The 27,508-nt window shown below is 46.7% G+C and overlaps 1 protein-coding gene across 7 annotated transcripts in view; it reads left to right on the forward strand.

Moving 5' to 3' along the window:
* The window catches only part of SCN4A (sodium voltage-gated channel alpha subunit 4), a 168,533-nt gene extending 149,841 nt beyond the window's left edge, over window positions 1–18,692 (forward strand). For 6 of the 7 annotated variants that reach the window (XM_090044268.1, XM_090044267.1, XM_090044271.1 and 3 more), the window contains 4 exons: window positions 1,759–1,896; window positions 3,292–3,396; window positions 6,307–6,577; window positions 11,236–18,692. In XM_090044268.1, coding sequence (XP_089900394.1) covers window positions 1,759–1,896; window positions 3,292–3,396; window positions 6,307–6,577; window positions 11,236–12,422 — 1,701 coding nt within the window. In that variant the 3' untranslated portion in view covers window positions 12,423–18,692. Of the gene's footprint in view, window positions 1–1,758; window positions 1,897–3,291; window positions 3,397–6,306; window positions 6,578–11,235 lie in introns of those variants that run through there. The other variant, XM_090044272.1, reaches the window with a different exon arrangement.
* Window positions 18,693–27,508: the final 8,816 nt, after the last annotated feature.

Here is a 27,508-nt window from a genome sequence, read left to right on the forward strand (position 1 = left end):
CGTCCCAGGAGCTGCTCTTGATCTTTCCATGCCACAGGCACATTAAATTTATTTAATAACTTCCAGTTGTTTGGGCCTCCTCTTCAAGTGTCAGGCTGGCATTTTTATGCCACTGAGAACCTGGAGCTTTTTATATTCTGAAGAAAGTCCATGGGCTATGCAAAAGCAGAAAATAGCTCTCAAAGTGAACCTCTCTAGAGAAAAAAAATGTTTAAATAGTAGGATTTGGGCTCATATGCTGGGGTAGGGAAAGAGATGGCCTGCAGAGGTTGGCTTTGCGCACTCATTAAGTCTTCTGAGGTGCTCACAAAACCAGCCTCAGCTTGCACAAGACCCATCCTGTGCTTCCATCCCCAGGGTGATCTGAGGCAGACACAGGGGTTTCCTATAGCTGAACTGCAAAACAAACCAAGCTTGCATCAGTTCCTTTCAGCACATCTTCATGATGTGTCACAAGGGCCCAAGACATAGTTTTCCCTTCCCTTTAAAAAAAAAATGTAATGCCAAGTCTGCTTTCTGGTGGAAGCTGGAAATCATGACATCCTGAGAGAATGACCCTTGGTTACAGCTTCCCACATCAGAGGAGATGTTTAGGACTGTTGGTTGTTTTTTGCTAAGCTCCCAATAAATACTTTCTCTTTGTGAAAGTGTCAGTTGTATCTCCTCCCTGTTGCCTGAGACTTGTCACTAGGGCCATTAATGCTCTGGAAAATCTTCCTTCAAACTCAGGAAAGCCCAAACTGATATTCTATTATATTTGCATGGCTAAAAAAGGTGCAATTAAACAGATCCATCCGAAAGTCTGGCTCCTTAAATAAAGAAACAAAATGTGCTTTCTAGCAAGTTGACAAAATTTGCTTTCTAGCAAGTTGACTGCTGCATTTTTGGAGTGGTGTCTTCTCAGGAGGCTTAAGGACCAGATAGGCAACTCTCCCAGAAATTTGCATCATGCCTAACCTGGCATCTGGGCACATCATGCCCAGCCTGGCATCTTAATATCCTTTTTTAGGAAACAGAGTGAATGTTTCTGTCTCCGAGGGCCCAGTATGTGGCCTGGAGAGCTGAGGGTCACCAGGTGTCCCTGGGTAGTATGAGTCTGTGCAGCATAACTGCCCAGGCTGTGTCACCTGGACTTATTCACAAAGGGCTCTCTTGCAATAGCTTGCAAGGGAATTACCTGTATACCACTCATCCTGTTCACCTCCACAGAGGCACTACCACCCCAGCTCTCTGCAGAGAACACTCTGTGTTCTCCTCAATGGTCCTTTGCCTTAATTTAGGTATTTACTGTCCCTTGCCCCCCATGGTGTCCTGCTTGTCTTTGTCTCTGTTAGACTTCCTTGGAGGCTACAAGGAGGTTATCACTCGGTAATCTGCCCAGTTCTTGGCTATCCTCCGTTCCCTGACAGTCTCTGAGCAGCAAGACCAAGCTGCCTTCCTTGGGGCTCAAGACACTTTGACACCACCCCTCCCACCCAGTTATAGTCCTGAAGAGGGGCAGAAGCATCACACCATACCTTCCCTTAGGCAGTAGCCTGCTAGGGATGGAATTGCAATGCCCTTCAGTAGTCCTGCTTGCGTTCCTGTTTCCATCCATCCAGGGCGGGTGGTCCAGCACCACTTTGAATTGTTGTGTCAAATGTTTGGGGAGATCAGTGTTTTCACTTCCTGCCATATAGCAAAAACTTTTCTCACACAGGGGAGTGGGGGGGAGCATGCTGTGCCCTGTCTTTCACATTTCCCGTTCTCCCCACTCAGATTGAAGAGCAGCCACTGTATGAGACCAACATGTACATGTACATCTACTTCGTCATCTTCATCATCTTTGGTGCCTTCTTCACTCTCAACCTCTTCATTGGGGTCATCATTGATAACTTTAATCAGCAAAAGAAAAAGATAAGTATCTCCTGGGCCCTGGGGCTACAGAGCACTGGTTTGGGAAGAAGCTTTCTTGCACCTGGGCAGAGTGGAGGGCTCTGCAGGTCACCATACAGAAAATACTTGGGGTAAAATGGAGCCTGCTGTTCTTGAGCCGTCTGACCCCTGTGGATTTCATCACTATGCTCATGCCCACTCTTCCCAACACCCTTTGCTGTTAAGTGAGCAAACTGTTGGAAGGAACCAGAACTGGTGCATGCAGGATGCACTTTTATGGTGCCTAAAGGAGGATCTTTTTCAAAAGAAAAAAAGGGACAGAAAGAAGAAAGGATTTGGTTCTGACTTGTCTTTTTATCATAGAGATATCAACCCTCTTAAGTCAGGTCTTCAGTAGCCTGCTGGAGAACTGTGATAAAGCCCTTTGCACCTTGGGTTGTGTGGCATTATGAAAGTACAGGGTTTCCATAAGGTTGTCCTGTAGCACCAATGGACCCCTTCTGTTCCAGCTGATATGCAGCTGTACTCTCAGGTTGATGCACGTGTTTAAGGAGTGGGACCTCCTGACAGTCCCCATCCCTCAGAGGAATGATTTGTAAAGAGATTTTGAGAAGAAAACTCATTTTTCTTCCTTCCCAGATGTCTTCCTATTTAGTTTTCTGCAGAGTGGGGTTGGGATGGAGAATACCCTTTTAAGAGATCAGAATGAAACCAGTGCTATCTATTTTGTTATTGGAGGAAGAAGAAGATGGATGGTGCCCAACTACACCAAGTTTTTTCCATTTGTAAAAGCTATAGAGGACTATGGGTAACTCCAAAAGGAATGGGCATCTCCAAAGCAACTGGATAGGCAGGCAGCATGTTGTGTGGTATGTCAGGATCTGGCACGCTGACAGAATCCTGTCACTGCAGGGAGCTTAGTAAAAATGTTTGGTGAAAGCATGGCTGCAGCTAAAGCAAGTTACACTTCTGGATGTATTTTAAAAATACCTTGGGGAAGAAAATTGTAGGGAAACAAGAGAACCGAGGATGAAGCAGAGAAAAAAATGACCCATTACAGAGCAGGAATCACAAAGAGGAGCAAATGGCTCCCAGTGGGCATGTCTACATGAGATGCTAACAGCACAGTAGCCTAATAATACTTTGCAGCAGCAAGTCACAGCACAAACAGTGCTAATATGCTACTGTGCAGTATTATTAGGCTACTGCACAGTAGCATTACTAAAAAGGCATTCACTGGTGCTACTGCACAGTAACTCCAGTTACTGCACATTTATTTAGTACCTGATTGTACAAGTACACAATTAAATGTGGAGTAACTATTGTGCATGAACATGTAGATGTACCCAGCATGATCTAAAGCTGATATAGACAGTATCTGGTATCCAAGTTTAATAATGGTGATTCTCTTTGTACTTTGGAGGGAAGGACATCTTCATGACAGAAGAGCAGAAGAAATACTATAATGCCATGAAAAAGCTGGGATCAAAGAAACCCCAGAAGCCAATCCCCAGGCCCCAGGTATGTAACCTCAAAAGCCTTTCACAGGAGTTGTGAGGGAGTATTTTGAAAACATGAGTTTTTACAAGCACAAGGTTTTAAAGTGCAGTCCAGTTGAAGAGGAGTTAGAATTCATGGCTCTTCTCAGCTTGCTGTTACTTCTCCACAAAGATCTTCTTGATTTTTAAATCTGAATTTTCAGAAAAGGCCAGCTTGTTGGCTGAAATCTTTTGCAGACCCAGTCCTTAAGGCAATGCTTCTCAACTGGGGTGCCACAAGATCCTTGTATGGGTGGTGCAGGGTGACATGCAATATTAACCCCGTTTGGTATGCAAACACCTACATATGATTCACAAGATAAACTCAGAGACTTCAAATAGGAAAGCATAGTGTCAAAAAATATTCTGACCTGTTGCAAAGAACTTAGAAGAGTTCATGATGAACTTTCTGAGTTCTTTGCAACAGAAGAATTGCTCTATTATTTCCCTATAGTCAAAAAATAAGTGAAAGCTAAGAGATGGCATTTCCCAAGGGGTGCCTTGAGTCTAACAAGGTTGAGAACCACCACTTTAAGCCCTGCAGTCATAATGGAACATCTAAGGCAGGGTTGTCCAACTGGCGGTCCATGTGCAGTCCATGAGGGGCCCGCTCAAAGTGTGTGAGTGGCTAACACGTGGCCCATGGGCCCCTACAGCTGCCTCTCCCAGTGCCACATGTTGGAGAAGCTGCTGTCTCTGACCACTAGGGGTCACTCAGGGTCTCACTGCTCTTTTCAAGAGCCATGGGGTCCTCCTTATAATAACCCGGTGATTTTCAACCAGGGGGCCAGGACACCTTGAGATGCTTTGAGATCCTGTTAAAGGTGCCACCGGGTACCACAATGTTAGCACAGTTAGGTTTACAAACATGATTAACAAGAGAAACCCAGAAATTTCTAATAGAGCTCTTCCTGAGTTTGTTGCAATAGAAAAACTATTATTTTTCCATCAGCCAAAAGAGTGAAAACTAAGAGCTGCTGTTTTCCCCAGCATGCCTACAGTCTATCAAGGGATGTCTCGAATTTAAAAAGGTTGAGAACCACTGTTAGAGACCAGCTTCAGATCATTACATTCTCTGTCTGCTTATATATCAGAGGAGAGAGGCAGGAGAAATATAAAGGGAAGAAAGCTGAGCAGGAGGGATATTGGGCATGGACTAGGAGACAGGGCAATGACCAAGGAGGGGAATGGACAGTGAAGGATTGGCAGTTTCCCCACTGTAGGGGACAGAGAGCACATCTACATGAGATGCTACTGCGCAGTAGTGTTGGGGGGGCACTGTGACAGTGACACTACTGTATAGTAGTAATGAACTACTGCACTGTAGCTCATTGCTACTATGCAGTAGTGTCAGAAAAAAACATGCAAGGACAGTACTGTGCAGTAACACTGGTTACTGAGCAGTCATTTAGTAGTGGGTTATGCAAGTACTGTGCAGTAAATGACTGTGCAGTCTGCAACTCGTGTAGATGCGGCCAGAAGGTAAGCGTCACCTCCTGAGAACTACCAGGGGACTGAAGCATGCTAATAGGGGAAGGCAAATAAACCTCAGAGCAGATAAAAAGCCTACAGGGGGTCTTATGGAGTCTAAGCCACAGTGTGCAAGCAGCTGGCAGTAACTGGTAGAGTGCGATTGTGGGTGTAAGGCATTTCTGTGCTCAGCATTTTTTAAAGCCAATCTGGCAGATGCCCATTGACTCTGTGAGGGGGAAAGGGAGCCTTGCCTACTGGCTAGAGCAGGCTAGAGAAACTCAGGAGACCCGGGACCTATAACCTATGCTGCCACTGGCCTACTGGGTGATGGGCATCTCTATATACCCCAATTTCCCCATTTCTAAAATAAGGACCATGGTCCTGGTCTCCTTTGCAATGTGCTCCAAGATCTACTTAGGAAAAGCATGATTCCTGAGAAACAGGGTCCAAACACCCCTCTCTCCTCCTATTCCCAGTTTTGCATTCAACTTCATAAACAAAATGCTTGTTTGTTTGGGGTGGGGAAAGCTTGGGTCTTTCTTGTTAGGGATTCCATTCATGTCTTCAAACCATTCTGTCTATTCTCCCTCAATATAGCCTTTCTGGCAAGAGTGCTTGTGTTGTTTCTCCATCTAAGGAATACTCTGTTTAGCTCATATATTTTCCTTTAAGCATGCATATGTGAGCCTCATTTGAAAATCCACAGAATTAAAGTTCTGTATCTATCATAGCCAGTGAGTTCTCTGACACAAACCAGGCTTTTCAGTGTTTTTTTCATGCCAAGCCTTAGAGTGAAAGCCCAGTTACTTTATAGTCAAGAGAGGAAAACTTCCAAAGACAGCAGTGGGAACAGGACCTCACCTCTAGTCATTTGCTGTACTTTCACTGGGATTTTCTAAAAAGGTTAAGAGAGATTCTTCTAAAAATTTCAGCCTTTAAAGTATCTGTGGTAGTTGCTGAGCACTTGTAAAAGGAAACATGGGTTCAATTCAGTTGTGGCTTTGATTTTTTTTCAAACCAAACAAGACGATTGATTATTTTTTGTAAATTAATTTGACATGACTAAGGAGCTTTAATTGGTTTAGCTATGAACCACCTTAATGAATAAGTCACAGGCCTTTGGCCTTGAGCCAAACACCTGTTAGGCATATCATTTATGACACTGTAACATATGTGTCATGTGGATGCATCAGCTGGGCTGCATCAGGGGTTGAGGGCTAACAACCTTCTGGCACTGTAATTCTTGTTGCATGACCACTGAGCATGACAAACCAGTTTTCTGAACTCTCTTACACTGTTTCTTTCTCTCTCTCTCTCTCTGTGTTTTTGTCTGGGTCCCATTCTGTTCCATGTACGTCTGTCCCATGCCTTGTCTCACTTTTCTGTCTTCAACTTCCTCTATGTGTGCCATTGATTAAAGAACCAAATTCAAGGCGTGGTGTATGACTTTGTAACAAAGCAAGTGTTTGACATAACTATCATGGTCCTGATTTGTCTTAACATGGTGACCATGATGGTTGAAACAGATGACCAAAGTGAAGCCAAAATTGAAATTCTCCAGACTGTCAACCTGATTTTCATCATCATCTTCACTGGCGAGTGTGTGCTCAAAATGTTTGCCCTGCGCTACTATTACTTCACCATTGGCTGGAACATCTTTGATTTTGTGGTGGTCATTCTCTCCATTGTAGGTAAGTTCCTGACTCCAAATGCATTTTCATGCCTTCAGGCAAGCAAATCTAGGTGGATTTTATAGTACGTGAGATAAAGAAGAAATGGTTTGAAGATGGTATTGATACCTCAGTGCAAGAAGCACTAACTCTCCATCATCTTTATAATGGGTTGGAACATGACTCTTAACGGGCCAACTAGAGAGGCTTGGTGTGGCCCATTCCCTGTGCCTTAGCACTGCCACAGATCCTATGACTGTTACGATAATAAGAGCTACTTCTGGACTGCTGAGAGATCTACACTGCTCTTCTTTAGCAAGTTAGGCTTCTCTGGCTTTTCTCTCTGCTCCTCTTAGCTCCCCTCCCTAGCTACAAGTGGGTAGATATCCAGGCTGTAGAAAGGAGAATTCATCCCTCTCCCCAAAGAGAGGACACTGTGTGAGGTTATCTTGTCAATATTGCCCTGGAAAATGCTGATGCCACTCTGGTCTCCAGTGCGGTGGGTTTCAGAATTAGCATCCGAAGGGGATGCATAGAACCATTCATTCCTTTCAGAGCAATTTTTTAGGCTATCTTCAGTCTCAGGCAAATATTGTTGTATCAGCTACAGTCAGCCCACATTTGTCATTTCTTCACTTCTATGAGATCTGGGAACATGATTTTATAGAATTACGTATTTATATATTACATATTGTATATTATAATTAAGATTCACGGTACCCTGGAAGCAGGAGCCCTAGATATGTGGTTCTTAATGGCTAAGTACAGATAGTCAAAAAGCCCAAGGCTGAATCAGTTAACTCTTTTTAGGTTAGTTTAAACTGCACAGATTAAATTGAAACAGAAGTTAACAGGCATTTACCTTTGATTCAGGAAATGCAGCCACATGCCTTCAGTGGCTCAAGCCAGAAGCTGGGGGGTGCTAGAGCATGGCTCTCTGGCTATGTGTTCACTTCCTCTTCCTGCTGCCCTGAGGTCTCTGGGATTTGCAGTCCAGAATTACGGCAGTAGAACTCTGCAGGTTGCTTCATAGATTTCATAGATTTCATAGACATTAGGGCTGGAAGGGACCTCGGGAGATCATCAAGTCCAGCCCCCTGCCCAAAGGGCAGGAAGTCAGCTGGGGTCATAGGATCCCAGCAAGATAAGATAAGGTGTTCGATGTAGGTGCTTGAACCACCTCCGCTGGCAGACTGTTCCAGACCTTGGGGGCTCGGACAGTAAAGAAATTCTTCCTTATGTCCAGCCTGAAACGGTCTTGCAGGAGTTTGTGACCGTTCGACCTCGTCATCCCATGGGGCGCTCTGGTGAACAAACGTTCCCCCAGATCCTGGTGGTCACCCTTGGTAAACTTATAGGTGGCCATCAGATCCCCCCTGAGCCTGCGCTTTTCCAGGCTAAAGAGTCCCATGGCTCTCAGTCTGTCATCGTAAGATCTGTTTTCCTGACCTCTGATCATGCGCGTGGCTCTCCTCTGGACTCTCTCAAGCTTCTCCACATCCTTTTTGAATTGTGGAGCCCAAAACTGGATGCAGTACTCCAGCTGCAGCCTCACCAAGGCCGAGTACAAGGGGAGAATGACGTCCCGGGATTTGCTTGAGAAGCATCTATGGATGCAAGCCAGCATTTTGGTCGCTTTACTAGCCGCAGCATCGCATTGGAGGCTCATGTTCATCTTGTGGTCAATGATGACCCCCAAGTCTCTTTCTTCTGTAGTGCTATCCAACGTAGCACTGCCAAGCCTATAAGGAAGCTGCAGGTTTTTCCTCCCAAGGTGGAGAACCTTGCATTTTTCGGTGTTAAACACCATGAGGTTCTCGTCCGCCCATTTGCTGAGCTTGTCCAGGTCAGCCTGGATCACCCGCCTATCTTCTGGCGTGGATGCTTTGCCCCAAAGTTTAGTGTCATCGGCGAACTTGGCCAGTCCACTCCTGACTCCAATGTCCACATCATTAATGAAGATGTTGAACAGGATGGGTCCCAGGACAGAGCCTTGAGGGACCCCACTGGTCACAGGGCACCACGATGAGTGACTGCCATCGATTACAACCCTCTGGGTCCGACCACAGAGCCAGTTTCCCAGCCAGCGAGTCGTGGTGGAGCCAAGGCCACAACTGGGCAGTTTGGCCAAGAGGTGATCATGGGATACCAGATCAAAAGCTTTTTTGAAGTCAAGATACATGACATCAATCTCTTCTCCCTCGTCCAGGTGATAGGTCACCTGGTCATAGAAGGAAATGAGATTGGTCAAACAAGACCTACCCGCAACAAACCCCTGCTGGCTATCCCTTAGAATGTTAGCCTGGGCCAGTCCATCAAGGATGGCCTCCTTAATAAACTTTTCTAAGATCTTCCCCAGGATAGAAGTCAGGCTAATGGGCCTGTAGTTAGCCAGATCCACTCTCCTCCCTTTCTTGAAGATCGGCACCACATTGGCCTTCTTCCAGTCTTCGGGCACTACACCAGAGCGCCAGGAGTTTTCAAAGATCCGTGCCAGGGGCTGGGCTATGACGCTTGCCAGCTCCTTGAGTACCCTGGGGTACAGATTGTCAGGGCCAGCTGACTTGAAGGTATCCAGCTTCTCAAGGTGTTCCTTCACGAGGTCAGCATTTATGGAGAGTAGGGGATCCCCATCACCCGGATCTCCCTGTCCCATAGCAGGCATGGGCGTCCAATGGGGCTGATGAAAGACTGACGCAAAGTACCTATTTAATAGGTTGGCTTTTTCCTGGGCGTCAGTTGTCAGTTGCCCCATCTGGTTTAGCAGGGGTCCAACATTGCCCTGGCTTTTCCTCCGGCTCCCCACATATCTGAAAAAGGACTTTTTGTTGTCCTTGATGCTTGAAGCTAGTTGGAGTTCAGTTGCAGCCTTGGCTTTCCTGGTTTGTTCCCTGCAGGACCGGACCAGTGCAGAATAATTCTCCTTGGAGGTGAATCCCGTCCTCCATCCTTTGTAGGCTTTCCTTTTTAGCCGCAGGAGGTCCGCTAGGTCCCTAGAGAGCCAGGAGGGCTGCTGTGCCTTCTTGTTGCCTTTCCTCCATGTTGGAATAGATTTAGCTTGTGCATTGAGGATCGCTTCCTTGAGAAGCAACCATTCTTCTTGAACTCCCATCTCCCTGGGGTCATGGTCCCTGAGGGCCTGACCGACAAGCCTCTTGAGCTTGTCAAAGTCAGCTTTTCTGAAGTGAAGGACTTCTGTGTTGCTGACTGACTTGCCAGCTTTACGGCAGATGGTGAAGGTGATCAGCTCGTGGTCGCTGTCACCCAGCTTCCCATCGATCACTAGGTCACCGATTAGGTCATCCCCCGTAGCCAGTACCAGGTCGAGCAGCGCTTTGCCTCTCGTTGGCCCATAGACTTCTTGAGTCAGGTAGAGGCCATCCACGCACGAGAGAAAGCTTTGCGACCGCTCGGATTTAGCTGAGTGATCTTCCCACGAGATGTCCGGGTAATTGAAGTCACCCATGATAACCAAGGTCCTGGAGCAAGCGGCCTCAGTCAGTTCCCGGGCGAACTCCTGGTCAAGCTCAGGACTTTGAGTGGGAGGTCTGTAGTAGACTCCCACCGTTGTGTCCCCTGTGCCGTTTTTCCCATGACTTTTTACCCAGAGGGTCTCTAGCTGTCCATGCTGGTCACCAACATCAGCTTGCAGGGACATGTAGCTTTCGTTCACATAGAGAGCCACACCCCCACCCCTTTTATTATTTTATTTTATTTGTTCATTACTTCCTCTTCCTCCTTCCGGGTGCCTCTGCAATTTGTAGTCCATAGTTGCAGCCAGCAGTAAGTTTGAGTGGGGGAAGGAGTATTTAACCCCCTTCCTTTGCCCCAGACTCCAACTGTGGTTTGCATGGTGGGGCAGTCCTCCCCCCACACACACACAGATCAGGCTGTATCCCCAGCTGGGCTTGCCCCCCCACCCCCACCTCCTTGTGAGCCAACCCTCACAGCTCCAGCTAGGGAGCAGAGGAATGGGGCCAGCCCTGCTCTCTGGAGTAGACAGCACAGCCCAGCCCAGGGCTACAAAGCATGTTGGGATGCTGGGGGACTGTGATTTAACTTGAACCAGGAAGGGGTCTGGGCAGAAATTTCATAAACTGGTTTGACCCAAATCAGTTAAGTCTGATACTACATTCAACCAGATTTATCTTAAATCAGTTTCTGCCATTTTGAAACTGGTCTATGTGCACCAAACTTCTGTTCTGTTAAAGGTTTAAACCAGTTTCTGATCACTTAAACCAGTTTATGTGTAACTTCTGTCCCTAGCTATTCTGGCCCTACTTCCAGATGTTCATTCTAAATATTTCCTCCTTTTGTACTCACAAAAAACTTTCTTAAACGTGAATTCCCAAGTGCTATTCCCATATCCTTCCACACATGCTGACTCTCAACAGCTATCCAGGAATCATCCTACAAGGGGAGAGCACCCTTCTTTAGGGGAAAAGGGTAGTTTATTATCCTGAAGAGTGCAGGGGCATTGCTTAAGTAATTTTTCAGAGGTCTTCTTCAGGCCATGAAATGTAATGTACTCTAGTAACGCCTGTTTTCCTCCCCTGCATCTCCTTGCCTCTTCTCTCTAATGCTCTGTACAAATAGCGTATATAGGGTAGGTTTTGCATTTCTTCACCGCCTCAGCTACATCAGCCTGCAAAATTTACCTTCTGTTCATCCCGCCCTAGGTCTCGTCCTTTCAGATGTCATTTCGAAATATTTTGTGTCACCCACCCTCTTTAGGGTGATTCGGCTGGCCAGGATTGGGCGTGTTCTTCGTCTAATCAGAGGAGCAAAAGGAATCCGGACTCTGCTCTTTGCCCTCATGATGTCCCTACCAGCTTTGTTCAACATTGGACTCCTGCTCTTCCTGGTGATGTTTATCTACTCCATCTTTGGGATGTCCAACTTTGCCTATGTGAAGAAGGAGTCTGGAATTGATGACATCTTCAACTTTGAAACTTTTGGTAACAGCATCATTTGTTTGTTCCAAATCACTACATCAGCAGGATGGGATGGCCTCCTCAACCCTATCCTGAACAGTGGCCCTCCAGACTGTGACCCCCATTTTGAGAACCCTGGCAGTTCAGTGAAAGGAAACTGTGGGAATCCATCTATGGGCATCTGCTTTTTCTGTAGCTATATCATAATTTCTTTCCTGATTGTCGTGAACATGTATATTGCCATCATTCTTGAGAACTTCAATGTTGCTACAGAGGAGAGCAGTGAACCCCTTTGTGAAGATGACTTTGAGATGTTTTATGAAACATGGGAGAAATTTGATCCAGATGCCACCCAGTTTATCACGTACAGCACCTTATCTGACTTTGTTGACACCTTACAAGAGCCACTGAAAATTGCCAAGCCAAACAAGATTAAATTGGTCACCATGGATTTACCAATGGTCCCTGGGGACAAAATCCACTGTTTGGATATTCTGTTTGCTCTGACAAAAGAAGTCTTGGGTGACTCAGGAGAAATGGATGCTTTGAAAGAAACAATGGAGGAGAAATTTATGGCTGCAAATCCTTCCAAGGTTTCCTATGAACCCATCACTACAACTTTGAAAAGAAAACATGAAGAAGTATGTGCCATAAAAATCCAAAGAGCCTTCCGCAGGTACCTTCTAAAGCGGTCCGTGAAACAAGCCTCCTACCTGTACAGGCACAGTAAAGAGGAGGACGCCCTATTGGAAGAAGCACCAGAGAAAGAAGGACTGATCGCAAGCAAAATGAACTGGAATTATGGGACAGGAGAAGTAGAAATGGCCCCAACCCTGTCTCTTAAACCAGTTCTAAGCTCAGAGACTCCAGGTGCTCCCAGTGAAGCCAAAAAATTGGATGAGAAACGTAATGTGAAAGAATCATTTGTATAATAGAAGTTATTTTTCAATTGCCCAGCCTGAAAAGACTCCATTTGTATCTCGTCCTGCAAAGAACACTTTCATATCCATGTCTGTAGATTATAGACATTTGAGCTAATGATGTACGTTACCACATTTCAGATATTTAAAGGATACATCTTAACTTTTTTAATTGAATCTCTTATTGGGGATAGTTTTTATAATTCACCACACCTGTGCAACAAGTTTAGTATTTTTCTTATGAAGTAAATGTGAAATCTGTTGCTGGTGAAAGTGAAACATTTAAATTTTTTTAATGATCTAACCTTTGTAACGGTGGCCCAAATGCAATTCCCCTTTAGGCTAAGTGGCACGTAAGTGCCTAAAGGTAGATATATATGTTGCCTTAAGTGCTGCTTACCTTGATTTTAGATCTTGCTTCTACATGCACTAGATTTGTCCTTCTGTAAGCCCCCAAAACGTTAATTACTGAAAAACCACTACTAGCTGTCATTTCCAGAAGATGACCATCTTGTCTCTTTTAGCCCAATAGCCTAATGGTTATAATACTTGCTCAGGAAATAGGAAACTTGGGCTCTATGCCTTCCATGACCGCATCCCCACATGCAGGGGGTGTGCACTTGCAGCAGCACAAAAAGTAGCAGCACAAATTTGTGCTGCTACTTTTTGCCACTGCTCACACTCCTGCACATGCACTGCAGTGCAGGCCAACATGCTCCCGCTTCAGGCAAACTGCCTGCTCCATGCTTTTCCGGGTTTGTTGAAAGAGCCAGGGCAGACATAGAAGACCCAGCCCCCAGCTGCTCCACTGCACACTCCTGGAGTACGCATCATGCCAATTTTTTTTGCTGCAGGTTTTTTGATACCAGGAATTCCCAGGATCAAATTTTGGCACTGCGCTGCAAATTTGTAGTGCAGTGCATGGTTGCACACACACCACACACAGTGTGTGGCACCTCAGACAGGTGTGAGGACCACAAACCACAGGTGCACGCTCGTCTGGATATGCTCTGTAGGGCTAGTATAGATTGTTTGCTTTCTGAGGTAGAATAGGATTGCCGCAGAGTAGGTAGCAATAGTGGCCACACCCAGACATTTGGTTCCCCGGGGACAAGTAGCAGTGGCACACCTTGTGCCACTGCTGCTTGTCCACGGGGAACCCCTGTGCCACGTGCACTCTGGCACACAGCAGGTTACCCTGGGTGGGGAAGGGGAGGTTGGGTCCAGCAACTGTGCTGGCCCCAGCAGCCTTACCTAGGTCCTGGGGGCCAGGGAAACTGCAGGCACAGCGCTTCTGTAGCTGGGAGCCTGGCCAGGAGCCAGTGTGGTTCCAGTGGGCCAGACTCTGGTTTGGGGCAGCGTGCACTGTCACCACGTACACTGCCCCTTTTTTTTTTGTGTGGGTTTTTTTGACCCCAGGATCTCCTCAGTCAAAAAAAAAAGCTCCATGCTGCAAGGTAGCGACACAGGGAATACCTGACTGTGCAGTGTGTGGTGCCGTAGATAGATCTGCAGTGCCACATACTGCACAGCCGCACTCATCTGGATGCAGCCAGTGAGTCCATTCGGAGCATGCTTAGTAATCTAGTTTTGCATATGGAAATTGGATCTAAAATCTGTGAGTATCTAACTTTAGGCAGTTAAATGCTACTTAACCACGTAAAGGGGGAGCTGAATTTGGGCCTAGAGGTTGCAGATATTTAACTATTGTTTACGGTTCTCCTTTTCAAAAAAACACATTATTTCTTAATATTGTTTCACGATCAAGACATTTTTGTCTATTATTTTCTATGGAATGCACTCAGTTAGCTAGTGAAAGATGAGCCAAGTGAAATAGTATTAAAAATAATTGCAGAAGTGGCAAGGTTTTGTGAACAAAAATCTCCAATGTCTTAAAGGTAGCACCTTTCTTCTGAATATTTGAATAGGCGTTAATGACTTTTTGTTATATATGGTAAAAGTGCAATTATGTCTTAAAGATTTGTTTGCATAGTATAAGAGAAATCTGCAGATATATTCTCAGGGTTAAATACTGGTTTTTAAAGTTTTCTGAATATTTATCAAAATCGTAAAACATTCAGCTCCCTACAGCTGAAATGTAAACTACATTTATATTCAGGCTTCTTTGTTTTCCCATTTAAATGAGGAAATAGATTATATGGAAGGAAAATAATGGGGGGGAAATGGTGTATGGTGAATATTCCCAAGAAATCTGATTTGACTTGTCTCTATAGAAACACCTGAAATGTATTTTTAAAAGACCTTGACAACAGGGAATCTCTGGTGCAAGGGATCTTTGTTCCCCACAGTTATAAGGGTGTGCCTGTATATTATCAGATCCAGTGATAAAAACATGTTGCTGCCCTGGAATACATATAATGAACTGATTGAAAAGGTACCTTTGGTGGTGTAGAGGAGAGATACCCGCTATCTAACACAGAAAGCCCTCATATTTTCTTATCCAAGCAGTTCATGACACCCACCTTGAATGAACCCACCAGGAGAGTCCATGGCAGCACAAAAGATATGTGCAAAACCTTAGCTAATAAAACAAAGGCTGTGTTTGGAAATGCTGCTTCCATTTCAAATGCATGTGGCCAAGTCCACCTCCCACATAAACAGCTTCTTCTTGAGGTTGGGAGACTCTTACAGCACTTCCCTTCAAGGATGACTTTCTGTTGTGGAAACAGCTGTGGTACAGTTTTAAAACAGGGCTTCCTAAAAGATATTTTTTTATTTAGTCTTTTGCCTTATCCTATACATTGACTTGCTTCAGCAGTGCTGTCTGGCATCAGGTTGTGCCTTGTGTTATTGGGTGCGCTGTCTAGTCTGGTTCTAGTCTGTGCACCTATTTTGTTTGCTCTGCTTGTTTTTCAGTTTGTTTTTGAGGTGTGAACCATCCAGCATGACGGGGACATTTTGAGCAGAAACAATGGTTTTCCCAAAGACCCTGGGGCTTAGCCAGGTCTATGGCAGTTGGGACTTTGTTTAAATCTATCACAGAGATTAATTTTTCCAGCTCCTGTAAAAATGGATCTTGAAAGACAGTACTGGTAGTATTCGCTTTTGCAGCTCCAGCTAGAGGGGATCCAGTTCAGGCAAAATTCTTGTTAACTCCATTGAAGTCAATGTGCATGGACATTTCCAAACATATCATAGCATGGAAAGTGTTTTTCATATGTGCCTTCACTGTTTGTGTGCAGAGTGGGCACCTTTGTGCAATCACCTGATTTATTCATCAGAATAAAACACTTCTCACTGGGTGCACCTACATGAGCAATTAGCTTGAAGCAATAAACTCTGGTGCACTTCTTACCAGAGAAAACAGTTCCTGGGTGCAGCATTTATACATGCACCTGGGACCTCAGCAGTTAGAGCTAGGGTGCAGCATTCTTGGGCTAGCAGCGGGCTCAGGGGGTCAGCTCTGGGCACTGAGTAGCAGCAGAGGGCTAGCTGGGGCACAAGAGTGCCAAAACTGCAGAGCTGTATGGCTGATCCCCACCCTCAACCTGTTGCCAGCCCAGACCTGCCCCACCCCAGCTCAAATTGCTGCAGCTATGGGCACACAGCAGGCTTGGGAGCGGGGGGCTAAGCCACATAGCTCTGCAGTTTCGGCACTGTCGTGCCCCAGCCAGCCCCTCCACAACCCTCCGCCACTACCTGGGGCCTAGGGCTGACCCCCTGAGCCTGCTGCTAGCCTGGGACTGCGACAGTTTGAGCCAGGGTTGAACAACCCCAGACTGTCAGGGAGTACAGGGGTCAGCCGCATGCTCTGAGTGGTGGCAGAGGGCAGCAGAGGGGCTGGCTGGGGCCTGAAGGTCAGGCTCCTACCCTGCAGGCTCCCTCCCCCTGGCTAGCTGGGCTGAATGGGCTGACCAGGTGCAATTTGCACCTGGCAGTCACCATCTACGCATGTGTTTAATCACATGTTTACTCCGCCATAGGATAGTACTTGTCCCCAACAGTACTATCCTATGGTGAAGTAAATTAGTTTACTGCAGCCTAATACTGCTGCATGTGTAGACAGAGATGCTTTACTGTGGAGCAAATTAGTCTACTCCACAGTAAAGCACGCACGTAGATGTACCCAGTATGTACTTAACACAGCATCAGGAGTAACCCCATTGGCTGCATCCAGACAAGCGTGGACATTTGATTCCCCAGGAGCAACTAGCAGCGGCATACCTTGTGCCACCACTAGTTGTCCCTGGGGAACATCCATAACCCATGCACTCTGGCACATGGCAGGTTATTCCAGGTGGGATAGGGGAGGCTGGGGCGGCACTGGGCTGTCCCCAGCAGACTTATCTGGAGTCCTGGGGGCCTCCCAGGGCTGCAGTAGTGGTGATCCTGCTGCTTGGAGCCTGGCCAGCAGCTGCAGTGCAGCATTGGCTGGCCAGGCTCTGGTTTTCAGCGGCATATGCTGCCCCCATATGCGCCGCTCTGCTTTTTTTTTTTTTCTGCAGACGTGTTTTGAAGTTAAGGGTCTCTAAGTGTTTTGCTGGGGTAGGACATTATGCTCAATCTTGTCCTTATTGAAGCCACTGAAAAGCTTCTCAGCAAGATAGAATAGCCAGCACTCTACCATGTGCTGCTATTGCTAGTCAGCTCTCACTACCCAGGCTAGCTATTTTAAAGCTAGATACAGGTATTTCTGCAGTCAACAGTCTGAGGGAACCCAGCAAAATTAGGTGGGGAGGGAGTGGGAGATGGGGACAGGAACTTGTCCAGATCCACAAAGTACCTAGGAGCTGTGCTCCACAGAAGTTCTTTGTATAGTAGCAGAGAGGCTGGACTAATGGGTCTGGTCAGAGGAAGGTAGGGATGTAGCCAGGGGATTTATTAAGGAAAAAAGCCTTGCACAGAGTCCCCCAGCACAGTTGGGGTAGAAGTGGGTGACATATTTCAGCCAAAACATTTTTAGAGTAGGGAGAAAGGGCCAATTTGGAGACACCAAAATGTTTTGCAATTTATTTATTTTTTGGTGTCATCAACTTTTTTGTGTCAAGGAAAGCCAAAAGGCTAGAGTTGTTTTTAATTCAAAACAACTTTTTGTTTTCAATTTCCTTTAACTTAATTTTAGAGACAGTTAAACAGTGCTTGGAAATCTAAGTGAAGCATTTCATTGGAGCTCACATGATTTCAATTACTTTTTTGTTTTTTGTTTTTTTTGGGGGGGGTTATTTTTTTGACCTTTGAATATTTTGAAATATATATATAAAAAATTGTAAAGATACTTATTCTTCAGGCCCACTAGTGAATGGAAAGATCAGTTATTCCCATCATTCTTAAGCGGATGCAGCTGCTGCAGAGTCCATTCCACTAGCCATAACACCCACCAAGCAATTCTGCCAGCAAGTCCTGGCATAAGAAGATTTTATTACTGTCACTCCTGTGCAAGATTTCTAGACCTGGTCTCTTTTGGCATTGAAGGAGAAAATTGTCCCTCAGTGATTTCTATGTTGTTGAGAATTGTTCTTCCTTCCAGTTGCGTCCTTTTTTTTTTTTTTTGCTTGTTTTTTTTTCTGGGCATTGTGACTATGATTCATGAAATTAAGTGAAGAACTGCAGCAACCTCCAAAGAGAAATCCCAACCTCATGAAAGTCAATGGGAATTTGGCTCAGGACTGAGCCAGGGCTGGGATTTCATGTGCAGAGCACAGAAAGGAGCCCAGGAGCAATCTCTTATTGTCTAATGGATAGAGAGTCTGTTGATGAATGAACAATTCTCATTGTTTCAGATTTATCCCTTCTACTGGGTTATTCTCCCCATTAACCGATTCCATCACAAAAAACGAGCAATTTATTGTAGTCCAAGTTCCCATAAGTACTTTCTCTGAGCAAAAATCAGGGTGGTTCAAACCAATTACAGGCAGTTAGTGTAAGGATTTTTATGGAGGCTGCAATATTTGCAATGCTTCTCTGTTTCAGCATCTCTTCATACAGACGACTGAGCCAGTTACTGCTCATCCATAACTCGGCAGTGAGCTTTCATTTCAATGTGTTTTAGGGGGCTGTTCCCTGGAGCCAGAAGCTGGAGATATTTGCTGCTTGACACAGTAGTCTGACTTGTGTTTACATGTGAACACCCATGGAACACACATCATTAGTTTCTGAGCCTGGAAACCAGTTACATTTGACAACCAGTTTTGCTTGTACATACTTGTTTGCTGATGGAAAAAAATGCCAAAGAACTTAATTCATTGAGCTAGAGCAATTATTTTTCTTTGTACATTTCTTAAAATAAATAACTGTAAATGATCCATTATTAAGTTACAAAAATGTGTCAACTTCTGTGGCAAGTTCAAGCACTCGCACAGCCCTCTTGCATGGGTTGACACAACCTGTGTGGTTGTCTGCAGTCCCTGAACAAATCACTTGCTAGGTTGCTAACCACAGCCGTTCCCCTACCAAGCTCCTTCCCTTATATACTTGTATTGTAGTAATAGGGAACTGTAAACATTTTAATTTTCCAGGATTCTCTAAAAAAAAAAAAAAAGGGCGGGGGAGGGGGGAAGCTTCTTGGGAGCAGGGAGGAAAATTTCAAGAAAAGAGTCACTTAGTCTCCAGGGCTCCAAAGCTCAATCAGCTGCAAATAGCCAGTTAGCTTTCTGCGCAGGAGAGAAAACCAGGCTCAAATGACTCCAGCTAGGGTAGACATCAAGCCGCCTCTTAAAGATCCCCAGGGTAGGAGCCAGCACCACTTCCCTTGGAAGTTGGTTCCAGATCCTGGCTGCCCTGACAGTGAAGTAGCGCCTCCTGATATCTAGTCTAAACCTACTCTCTAACAACTTGTGGCCGTTATTCCTTGTTACTCCGGGAGGCACTCGGGGGAACAAGGTCTCTCCCAAACCTTGCTGGTCCCCCCTAGTGAGTTTCTAGACAGCCACCAGGTCCCCCCCGCAGCCTTCTCTTGCAAAGGCTGAACAGGTTCAGGTCCCATAGCCTCTCTTTGTAGGGCCTGCCCTATGGTCCCCAGATCATGCGAGTGGCCTCCTCTGGACCCTCTCAATGCTGGCCATATCCCTCCTGAAGTGCGGCGCCCAGAACTGGACACAGTACTCCAGCTGCGGCCTGACCAGTGTCACATAGAGGGGGAGGATCACCTCCTTGGACCTGCACGTGATGCATCTGTGGATGCAGGACAAGGTCCGGTTAGCCCTACTGACTGTGTTCTCGCATTGTTGGCCCATGTTCATCTTGGAGTCAATAATGACTCCAAGATCTCTTTCTGTCACTGTGCTCTCGAGAAGGGAGTTCCCCAACCTATAGGTACGCTGTTGTTTCCTACTGCCCAAGTGCAGCACCCTGCACTTGTCAGTGTTGAAACCCATCCTATTTTCATTAGCCCACCCCTGTAACCTGTCCAGGTCCTGCTGTAATATGTCCTTCCCTACTAGCGTGCCCACCTCACCCCAAATCTTGGTATCATCAGCAAATTTAAACAGGCTGCTTTTCACCCCATTGTCCAAGTCACTAATAAAGAAATTGAACAGCGCGGGCCCAAGGACCAAGCCCTGGGGGACTCCGCTGCCCACTTCCCTCCAGGTCGAAAAAGGCCTGTCCACCACCACTCTGAGTAAGGCCCCTCAGCCAATTTGCAATCCATCTGACTGTGTAGGCATCAATGCCACAGTCACCTAGTTTTTTAATGAGGATGGGGTGGAAGACAGTGTCAAAGGCCTTGCTGAAGTCCAGAAAGACTACATCCACCGCGACACCTGCGTCCAATGCTTTTGTGACTTGATCGTAGAAGGCAATCAGGGTTGGTCTAACAGGACCTGCCCCTAATGAAACCATGCTGGTTGCCCTTGAACATCATCCCATCTGCTGGCCCATCACAGATGTGCTCCTTGATAATTTTCTCAAAGAGTTCCCCCAGGGTTGAAGTAAGACTAACAGGCCTATAGTTGCCCGGATCCTCCCTCTTCCCTTTTTTAAAGATGGGGACCACGTTGGCTTTCTTCCAGTCATGCGGCATCTGGCCAGAGCACCACAAGTGCTCATAAACCCGTGCCAGGGGCCCCGCAATAACCTCTGCCAATTCCCTCAACATGCTGGGGTGGAGAGCATCTGGACCTGCTGATTTGAACACGTCCAGCCCCTCCAGAAGCTCTCTAACCCGGTCCTCCCTGACCTTAGTTCTCCCGAGTCCATCTGGAATCTCAGTAGGGGAGTCCCGGTCCCTGCACAAGAAAATGGAGGCGAAGAAATTGTTAAAGAGGTCTGCTTTCTCCTCTGGTGCAACCACCAGATTGCCAAGCATATCCTGCAGGGGCCCCACATTACCTTCTTCATTCTGCCTATATATTTAAAAAAGGACTTTTTGTTATCTTTGATCCTTGACACTAGCCCTGGTTCTGTATCTGCCTTAGCTTTCCTAACAGCCCCCCTACAGACCCGAGTGGTGGAGTTATACTCCTACTTGGTGACAGCCCCTCCCTTCCACAAGGTGTACCCCTCCTTTTTGGCAATCAGGCCTTCACAAATGCCCTTGGTGAGCCAGGGGGGCTTTTGGGCACTCTTGCCCCGCTTGCTTCTTGTTGGGATTGTTACCCCTTGGGCTCTGAGTATTGTCTCCTTGAGGAACAACCACTCATCTTGGGCATGGAGCTCCCCTACTCTCGAGGACCCCGGTGCCTCTCCCACTAATCTCCTCAGCTCATTGAAGTTGGCCCTCTTAAGGCTAAGGGTACTGCCGTGCTGCAGACCCTTGACACCCTGCACTGGATGGTGAATTCCAGCAAGCGATGATGGCTATCACCCAGATGGTTGAGGACCTAGAGCCCTCTTACCAGGTCATCGCCTGTGGTCAGGACCAGGTCCAGCAGGGCATTCCCCCTGGTAGGACTGTGCACCTCCTGGGTTAAGCGGAGGTCTTGTACCTCGGCCAGGAACCTCTGTGAGCAGTCAGACCTGGCTGACTGCTCCTCCCAGCAGATGTCCAGGTAATTTAGATTACCCATGAGAACTACATGGAGGGGTCCCTGAACTCTGCTATAGCAGGTGGGGCTCTGCTCAGGAAGGCTGCAGTGCTGAGGAGGCAGCAGCAACCAAGATGATGGCCGCAGCAAGAGGCCAGATGTCTAACTCAGCTTCGTCCTTCATGCTCCAGTGCAGGGAAGGTGCCCTGCAAACATCTACTGTCCCCACTGCAGAGCAGCTTTCAGCTCTGGGGAGCTCCTGGGCCATCAGTCTTTGTAGAGGTCCACTAAGGCGGTGTTTCCCAAAATTTTGAAACCTAGGGCACATTTTTTTTCTGGATTAAAATTGGTGGCACACTTTTCTTATACACAAAAAATGTGGGGTGTGTGGGGGTGCACGGAAAATGTACAATGCTGCCCAACCTATTGGCCCTGCAGGCCAAATAAGTAGTGCCAGGTCAGTCTGTGGGCTGGACCAAGCCATTTGGGGCTGGCATGTCTGGGGCCCAAGCCTGCCACATGGAGATTAGAAGTTTGGCAGAGGGGAATGTGACAGTGTTAATTGTCACTGCTCCCCCACTGCCAAGTTTCTGGACCCATGGCAAGCCCCACAGGCTAGATGACATGGCTCTGCAGGCTAGATCTGATACTGATAAAGTATCATTTTTCACAGCATGCTTCCACCACTCTCATGGCACACTAGTGTGCCACTAAGGATTGCTCAGGAAAGAAAGACTCTTTGGCATGTTCATGTCTGCCCTCCTACCAATGCTTGCAGCTCAAACATGAGGGCCAATGTTTTCTCAAGTGGGGACTCTCAGCTGTGAGATTACAGTTGAGGGGTATGGTACTGTGGCACTTAAGGAAATCTGGATATGTTATAAGACCTAGCCGGAGAGACAAAGGATCTGGGGCCAAGTCCTGCCTTTTGTGGCTAACTCCCTGTGTGACCCGAGGCAGGTTCCACAGGGAGAGAGAAACTAGCTTGAAAGCTGATACCCCAAAAACGGGAAGTGCAATTGAGACGAGGTGTTAGAAAATAGTCCCAAAGGTGCACATACTGCATGGTTTATTAAAATGCCACAGGAGTCCCAGAGGGGACACACTGTGCCAATGGTTAGTTACAGTGATGCCACTTGGTCCTAGGGGACATGCACACCACATGAGTTTATTCATAATAATGGCACAAGAACAATAGATTCAGCTTATTTTTGTTTTCATCCTCATGTAATTTCCTGCCCTTTTAGAGAAATGATGCGACATGCACCTGGCTTGTGTATAGATAATAGTGAATGGCAACAGAGATGCTTGAGGGGGAGCTTGTCAGGACAAGCACATGACTGGAGGGCTTTATTCTGGTCATTAGGTCATTCATTAAGGGCTAATAGTAGAGGCCTGCTTCTTAGTCCTGGACCCAGAGTCTTTCAGAGTGGGCTCAGTATAGGGGTAATGCAATTAAATTCTCTGTCCTGTTATACAACAGGGCAGACTAAATGATCTACTAGTCACTTCTGATTTTAAATGCTATGTAATGCCTCAGAAAAAGCACTGACTTCCACCTCAGGTGCCCAGCATCCTCCTAGATCCCCACCATACATACACAGTAATAAAGATCCTGCAGCTGCCAAAACCCTATGGGCTGGTTAGAAGCTGACTCTTGAGCCTGACTCTTGAGCTTGAGCTAACTCTTCATAGTTTCTAGGGTCAGAAGGGACCTGAACAGATCGTCAAGTGTGACCCCCTGCCCTGGGCAGGAACGAGTGCTGGGATCATAATACCCCAGCCAGATATCTATCCAACCTCCTCTTGAAGACCTCCCTTGGGAGCCCATTCCAGATCCTGACAGCCCTAACCATAATGTAATGCCTCCTGATATCAAGCCTGAGCCTACTCTCAATCAATTTGTGGCTGTTATTCCTTGTTATCCCAGGTGGCGCCCGGGGGAACAGAGCCTCGCCTACTTTCCTCTGGTACTCCCTGGTGACTCTTGAGCTTCTGTCCCCAAGACCCTAGCAGCCAAGACCACCAATTCCTTACCGCCTCCCAGATCTCCCACAAGGAGGATCACAGGTGATCCCCCAACCCCTGATGTGTCAGGCAGCTGCCAGAGTGGCTATGTCCTCATGACACTCAGAAGTGGGTTCAGGGGCAGAACAAGCATGAGGACCTCCTGGTCCTACTGGGATGCCCATGAAAAGGAATAGATCAATTTGGGGTGAAGGACTAAGGATAGTTCTCAAAGCATTGGCAAGGGGCAGAGGGGCATGACCTGGGCCTGGGTGGTGTCTGACTGACTCTTTTCCCATAGTACTTCTAAAAAGACCTGCGTATGGAGCCTTTTTGTCAGTAGGATCCCAGAGCTTTGCTTTTTTCCTTTCACTGGAACAGTACGTCTCTGAGGTAACTTGTCATTCAAGTTACATAATAGATAAGTTACATAATAGATCCAGAGTAGTGCGGGAGGGTTGGGGCAGCCTGGCTTTCTACCCTTGTTGTGTTAGAGCTGCTGAAAGGCCAAGAGTGAAATCCAACTCCACAATGAATAGGAATAGCCCAGGAAAGGACACATCTGCATACGCTGCAAGGTGTGCAGTGACCGAGAAGACATGTGACACCATGTATTTTTCTGCCAAAGGCACCTGCCTCCTATCACAAACATGCTTCATAGCTCTTGTATTAAACAGCTCATAGAAAACTCGGCTGTCATTGTTTCCAAGTCCTCAGTCATCAGCCTGAGCCAGAAGGGTTGTTCTCAAACTCTGGTGTATGGACTAGTGGCTGACCACTTGGCTATGGTAAACAGTTTGTGAGTTAGACCAAGCCCCCACCCCTTTTTGCAAATGTTGGGGGTTAACTGTAGACAGTAGGTCCAAAAAGAGAGAGCCAGTGTTGTAGATAATGAGAGGGATACTCCTGGATAATGAGTGGTGATCTCTAAAATCTACTGTATGTATTTACATACCATCTGGACCTTCCCCCCAAAATTAGCCTTCCAAAACTGGGACACATGTCTTAAGCAGGGAAGCTGACTCTTTTGCCCAGGATAGCAACAGTGGCATTTCTATTCAGGCAACACACCGAGGGAGGCAATTGATTTCATAGGCTGTTACTTGTTCTTCCCTCAAAAGGTGTTAATGACCCACTCTCCTTTTTAACTGTCTTAAAATTCTGCAAATGAACCTATCCTTTCTCCAACAGTTTGTCCGGCAAATTGTTTTTGGTTCTTTACAAAAGCCTAGGTCTGTCCACAGAGTCCAGTCTTTAGAAGCAGCTACACCTTCAGCTTTTGGCTGAGCAGTCAAGAGCTGCTGTCCGTTCAGCTGTGAAAGGTTAAACATGGTAGCCTGAGCAGGAAAGGAAGGGTGAGCTGAACTGAAGGTTAGGCTAGATGTGGCCATAACTCCGGAAAAATCTTTTGTTCTTCATTCCATCTTCCCAAAAAACAAGGTGTGTGTCTTTCTTGGCGGTGTGCAAGGAAGTCTGGTATATTGGGGGTTCCCCAACTTTTTCTCCAAAACAACCTCATTTCTGGGCTGGCAACACCACTTTCAGTCAGCGTGTGACCTTGCTTACCAGGCTGCCTATAGACATGCTGGTTCACATTTTAATTAGAATGCTCCAGCGTTGCCTCACTGTCATGTATAGGGGGTACACACAGGTGCATGTGCACCCCCTGAATGTGGCAGTGCACCCCCTACAAAAACAGGTGCCACTGACATTGTGAGTGGCGTCTGTGGGCAGTTGCCACTTGCCACCCTACTGGCGATGCTGCCAGCAGCGTCTGTGGGCGGTCTGCGATCCCTGCTGGCTGCCGCCACTGCTGCTGATAGCAGCTGCAGGTGGTCGCCAGCCCTTGGTCAATGCTCCCCCCAGGCCCCCCGCCAACAGTGCTGGTGGTGTCTGCAGGAGGCCCCCTGCATACCCCCGCCACGCTCCTGCTGCTCCGCTCCAGCCGCTGCCGCACTCCCACGGCCACTGTGCCCCCCCCCAGCCACCAGGGTCATGACTCATTCATGCTATCGCATGTATTAAGCCCCCATGCATTTTAAAATAGCCACAGGCACTTTAACTAAAGCTCATTAGTTAAAGCGCCCCCACAGCCATTGTAAAATGTGGGGGGCTTAATATATGCGATAGAGAGCTGTTTTAATTACAACAGTTGTCAGGGAACCACTCTAATTAAAACAGCTTCTTCCCCCCCAAACACATGTATAGGCACCCCCCAGCGCTCATGGACTTTCTGTTGGGTTTGCAATGCTACTCGTTAGGTTCTGCAACTCCAGTTGTGGATTTAGTTCCTAATTTGGGCACTGCTAATCTATACACTTTCCATGACACTTTATAGCCAGAGGCATGCTCCTCTGCTCCAGGCTGACTAAAACAAGTCAGTGACCACTATTCCAGATTAACTAAGTGTAGGGCCCATCCTGCAATGGTTGTCCGGGTAGCTCCTCCATACCATCTCATTATCACTTGTCTTTTCAGCTGTAAGCTCTTTCGGACCAGAACAGTCAATGTGTCTATGTTTGTATGTCTTAGTACAATGAGATCCTGAATTCATCCATCTCTAGACTCTGGAACAATATGGCAGGGGCTGGGGCTAAAGCAAGTACTAAATGACTACATAGTACCCACTGGTACTGCTCAGTCCCAGCAGCACATGGGTTGTTTTTGACCCTCCTGCACAAGAGTGGCAGCATTATGGTTAATTCCCGCTGACAATATGTCACCATAGCAATTAGCTAAAGCGACATTGCTACAGCAATGTAGCGTCTCATGTACACATGACTAATGTGTGTTAAATGATGTTTACCCCATGGTCTGATGTTCCAGAAGGAAAGGACTCTCTATTCTTTCCTGGACAGGAAAGAGAGAAATACTGCCAGAGAAATACTGCTAGTTTTGTTTGCAGAGATTGTCTACCTACAGTGCCTCAAGCGATAGTTGGTGAGCCAATATAACATAAGTGATTTGTGAGTTTGGAAACCTAAACTGCTCTCAGGAGCTAAAAAAAATGAAAGAAATCATTTCTCATTTGTGGAAAAACATGTAAGAGTTTGCTTAAGGCTATAGAATGCTTGTTCACTGTCTCTCTCCAGGAAACTTGCTGTGAGAGCTAGTGGATGGTGAGAATTGCAGAGAATGGGAAGGAGTAAATACTAATAGTAGGGCTGAGCAAAGCTTCAGGTGCTGATTTGATTCAGATATTATTCAGCCCGATTTGGTGGCTGAATCTCCACATCCAATTCGAAACAGGGGACCAATAAAAAGGTCTGAAGTGATTCGAAGCTCTCTGAATAGTTTCGGAAAACATATCATAGATTTCATAGCCATTAGGGCTGAAAGGGACCTCGGGAGATCATCAAGTCCAGCCCCCCGCCCCAGGGGCAGGAAGTCAGCTGGGGTCAAAAGATTCCAGCAAGATAAATGTCCAAATGTCTCTTAAAGGAGTTCAGAGTACATGCTTGCACCATCTCTGATGGCAGTCTGTTCCAGACCTTGGGGGCTCAGACAGTAAAGAAGTTCTTCCTTGTGTCCAGCCTGAAACGGTCTTGGACAAGTTTGTGACCATTTGACCTTGTCATCCCTCACTTTACCAGCTGCAACATCATATTGATGGCTCATATTCATCTTGTGGTCAATCATGGCCCCCAAGTCCCTTTCAGCCGTGGTGTTAGCAAGTGTAGCACTGCGAAGCCTATAAGCATGCTGCGGGTTTTTCTTCCCAAGGTGGAGAACCTTGCATTTTTTGGTGTTGAACGCAATCAGGTTTTCATCAGCCCATTTTCTAAGCCTGTCAAGGTTGGCCTGGATCACCATCCTGTCAGGTGTGGACTCTTTACCCAAAGTTTGGTGTCATCGGTGAACTTGGCCAGTCCACTTCTGATACCAATGTCCACATCATTAATGAAGATGTTAAAGAGCACAGGTCCAAGGACAGAGCCTTGGGGGACCCCACTGGTCACAGCACACCATGATGATTGACTTCCATCAACTACCACCCTCTGGGTTTGACCTCAAAGCCAATTCCCCAGCCAGCAGACTGTGATGTAGCTGAGGCCACAGTTGGCTGGTTTTTCTAAGTGATGATCATGGGATACCAGATCAAAGCCTTTTTTAAAATCAAGGTGTATAATGTCAATCTCTTCTCCCTTGTCCAGGTGATGTGTCACC

This window comes from Crocodylus siamensis, chromosome 4 (assembly GCF_052110815.1).
Source record: "Crocodylus siamensis isolate JL-2025a chromosome 4, ASM5211081v1, whole genome shotgun sequence".
Classification (NCBI taxonomy): Eukaryota; Metazoa; Chordata; order Crocodylia; family Crocodylidae; genus Crocodylus; species Crocodylus siamensis.